Genomic DNA, 3,671 nt, shown 5'->3' on the forward strand with positions numbered 1-3,671 from the left:
ACCGGTAACCGGTCTGCCGGTAGAGAGCTCCTTTGCTTGTAGAATCACATCTTATCATTCCTTTAGAAAAGCAACTTCTTCACAAGACCATTGGGTCGTGTTTTCCACTTTTAAACCCGAGCTTCATATCGGGGAATTGGTCAAGTGAAGTTCAAATATGTGTTCCTCATGGGGACACCGCCTCAATTCCTCACGTTAACCAATTTGCACAAAGTATGAACAATCCAAAATCTTCATTATTTACCTAAATGCATGCTATTTACAAGTAGTGGTTCTTGAGGAACTCCACCAAACCTATTCATTGTTCAAAAACTTTTAACTTGTCTCCTCCTCAGGAAGGGGTTCCCCGAGGTAGAGTAGTTCAATAGGACCCTTGTCATCTCCTTCGTAGTTATGCTTCACTCGTTGCCCGTTGACTTTGAAGGTTTCTCCTTCCTCACTCGAAAGTTCAAAGGCACCGTAAGGAGATATGCCCATCACTATAAAGGGTCCCGACCACCTCGATCTAAGCTTGCCCGGGAATACCTTCATTTTGGAATATAAAAGGAGAACAAGGTCCCCTACACCGATATTTTTCTTTAATATTTTGGCATCGTGCCATTTCTTCGTTTGATCCTTGTAAATTTTGGAGCTCTCATAAGCTTTCAATCTCAATTCTTCTAGTTCATTCATTTGAAGGAATCGAACTTCTCCGGCGGCATCAAAATCAAAATTCATTTTTGTAAGAGCCCACCAAGCCTTGTGCTCCAACGCAACGGGCAAATGACAAGCTTTGTCATACTCAAGCTTGTAGGGCGTGGTTCCCAATGGTGTTTTGTATGCCATGCGGAGAGCCCATAAGACATCCGGCAATTTTTTTGACCAATCGTTCCGATTCTTGCTTGTCACCTTTTCGAGTATTGCCTTGTTTTGTCGGTTAGACACTTCCACTTGCCCACTAGTTTTTGGTTGGTAGGCAAGGGCGGTATTATGCCTCACTCCGTGATTTTCCAACAATGACTTGAACGTGCTCTTCCGGAAATGGGAGCCACCATCACTTATCACAACTCGTGGAGTTCCGAACCGGAGGAAGATCGTGCTTTTGAACAACTTCATCACAAACTTGGAGTCATTGGTTGGTGATGCAACCACCTCTATCCACTTCGAAACATAGTCCACGGCGACCAAAATTTATTCATTGCCGCATGAGTTGGAAAATGGTCCCATGAAGTCTATACCCCAACAATCAAATAGCTCAATTTTAAGGATGTTGTTAAGAGGCATCTCATTCCTTTTTCTGATGTTACCGGTCCCTTGACAAACGTCACATGGTTTCACCAAGTACTGGATGTCTTTGAACATAAAGGGCAATAGATTCCGCCTTGAAGGATCTTGGCAATGGTTCTAGAAGTGGCCAAGTGTCCTCCATAGGCCAAATTGTGTACTCGATCAACGATTTCCATGCCCTCTTCTCTAGACACGCATCTCCGGAACATCCCATCTCCACACTTATGGAACAAGTGGGGATCATTCCAAAAATATCTCTTGGCATCATGCCTCAATTTCCGCCTCTCTCTTGAGTCAAGCTCATCCGGTATAAACCCATTTACCAAGTAATTAGCATGGTCCACGAACCATGGAGTTGTGGTGATAACTCCTATAAGGCTATCTTCTTTTAGCCATTCATTAATCGGCCCACTTTCATCTTGAATTCCATGATCTTCAACGGTTAACCGAGATAGGTGGTCGGCCACAACGTTCTCGGTTCCCACCTTGTCCTTGATTTCCAAGTCAAACTCTTGAAGCAATAAAGCCCACCTCAAGAGCCTTGTCTTCGGATCCTTTTTCACCATGCGTTGCGTCAAAGCGGTGTTATCAGTATACACCACCACCTTAGAGCCAACTAAATATTGCCGGAATTTCTCTATAGCATGAACTATGGCCAACATCTCCTTCTCCATAGTTGAATAGTTGCATTGGGTTCGGTCAAGAGTTTTGCTAGTGTAGTAGATGACATGGTGCTTTTTGTCAACTACTTGGCCTAAAACCGCGCCCACCGCAAAATCCGACGCATCACACATAATCTCGAATGGAAGATTCCAATCCGGAGCCTGAATTATAGGAGCCGAGACCAAAGCTTGCTTCAACCTATGAAATGACTCAAGAAAAACTTCATCAAACACAAACGACACATCTTTGAGGAGAAGTGAGGTTAATGGTTTTGCAATCTTTGAAAAATCTTTAATGAATCGCCTATAAAATCCGGCATGGCCAAGAAAACTCCTCACCTCCTTCACATTGAGGGAGGTGATAAATTTTCTATGACCGCCACTTTGGCTCCATCAACCCCAATGCCCATCTTGGAGATAATGTGACCGAGCACAATCCCTTCTTCAACAATGAAATGACATTTTTCCCAATTTAAAACTAGATTGTGCTCTTCACATCTCTTCAAAACATTTGTCAAATAAATAAGTTCATGGTCAAAGGGGTTTATGCGTGCATTTTATATAGACTTTTTGTACCGCATTTGCACGCATTTCTATGCATATTACGTAGTATTAAGCTACAAATGTCTCCCGAATAGTCTACTTTGGTTTGTCTTGTATTATTTGCAAGTATAAACTGGAGAGGAGCATAATCAAGCTTAATACATGTCCCTATGCATGAATTTAGGAGATGAGTTGAGTCGGAGCATGGAGACTACTATTTTGAGATGCGCATAGAAGTAAGGTAGCTAGGCGAACAAAGGAAGAGCTTCAAATTACTAGTGCCTACTTTGAAGTGGAATATCTTGAGTTATACAACTTATTTTCAAGTGAATCTAATTTTAGATGAAAGCTTGTCATGTTAGCTTTCCAATGCCACTGAAAACGCTCTGTTTTCCCAAGTAACGAAGAAATGGCGGCCGTTTAAAATTCAGTGCGTGAAGTAGGAATTACGCGCTGAACATTGCTCGATCGAGAGGTTAATCTACTTGATCGACCACCTAATCTACTCGATCGAGAGGTGCTTAATTGGAGGTCTTCGATCAAGTAACAAAAGTACTCGATCGAAAGGTTTTAGCTTGGATTTGTTCGATCGAGTGATATGAAAGTGCTCGATCGAGTACTTTTCTATCTGACGCATGATTTTAATATCTTGTCATCGTATCTTAGGAAAATAAATATCTCTCCTATAAATAGGAGAGACTTAATTAGATTTTAGCATCCGGGATATCACTTTTTCTTCTCTCTATACTATTCGACGTTACGCTGCTCTTTATTTTCCGGATTTTATTCTATGTAATCTTTCTCTTACTCTCCTTCTATTTAATCTATTTCTCTTTTGTACATCTATTATTATTATGTTTGTTCTTGCTTTATCTTTCGTTATTAATTTATTAGTTATTATGCGTAGCTAGTCCCTTAGTGCCAGGATTAGGGGAGCCATGATAGTGAAATGATGATGCTTTAATCGGTTTAGGAGGTTATATTGTGAGAATTGTTTGATAGCAATATAACTAAAATTGTTAGGTTGAATGCATGCAACTGAATCAATTAATCCGGTTAAATTCAGACCTAGATCAAGAGATTGGAATGAATAGACCTGTTATGGATAATAGACTACACTAATGAGGGTGAAAGCTAAGTTAGTAGTACTTTAGGGCGGATATCGGACCGAGAGGACCTTTCCTTTACCCATCTCACATC

General features: G+C 41.0%; 1 protein-coding gene across 1 annotated transcript; it reads right to left on the reverse strand.

The window, feature by feature from the left end:
* Window positions 1–315: 315 nt before the first annotated feature.
* LOC141614033 (uncharacterized) lies at window positions 316–1,095 on the reverse strand. Its single transcript, XM_074432785.1, has one exon. It carries the CDS (start codon window positions 1,093–1,095, stop codon window positions 316–318), a length of 780 nt encoding a protein of 259 aa, XP_074288886.1.
* Between the last annotated feature and the right edge of the window lie 2,576 nt (window positions 1,096–3,671).

This window comes from Silene latifolia, chromosome 11 (assembly GCF_048544455.1).
Source record: "Silene latifolia isolate original U9 population chromosome 11, ASM4854445v1, whole genome shotgun sequence".
NCBI lineage: Eukaryota > Viridiplantae > Streptophyta > Magnoliopsida > Caryophyllales > Caryophyllaceae > Silene > Silene latifolia.

Coding starts and splice junctions, on each gene's coding strand:
- LOC141614033 (XM_074432785.1), bottom strand. CDS start 1,095: ATGAAGTTGTTCAAAAGCACGATCTTCCTCCGGTTCGGAACTCCACGA.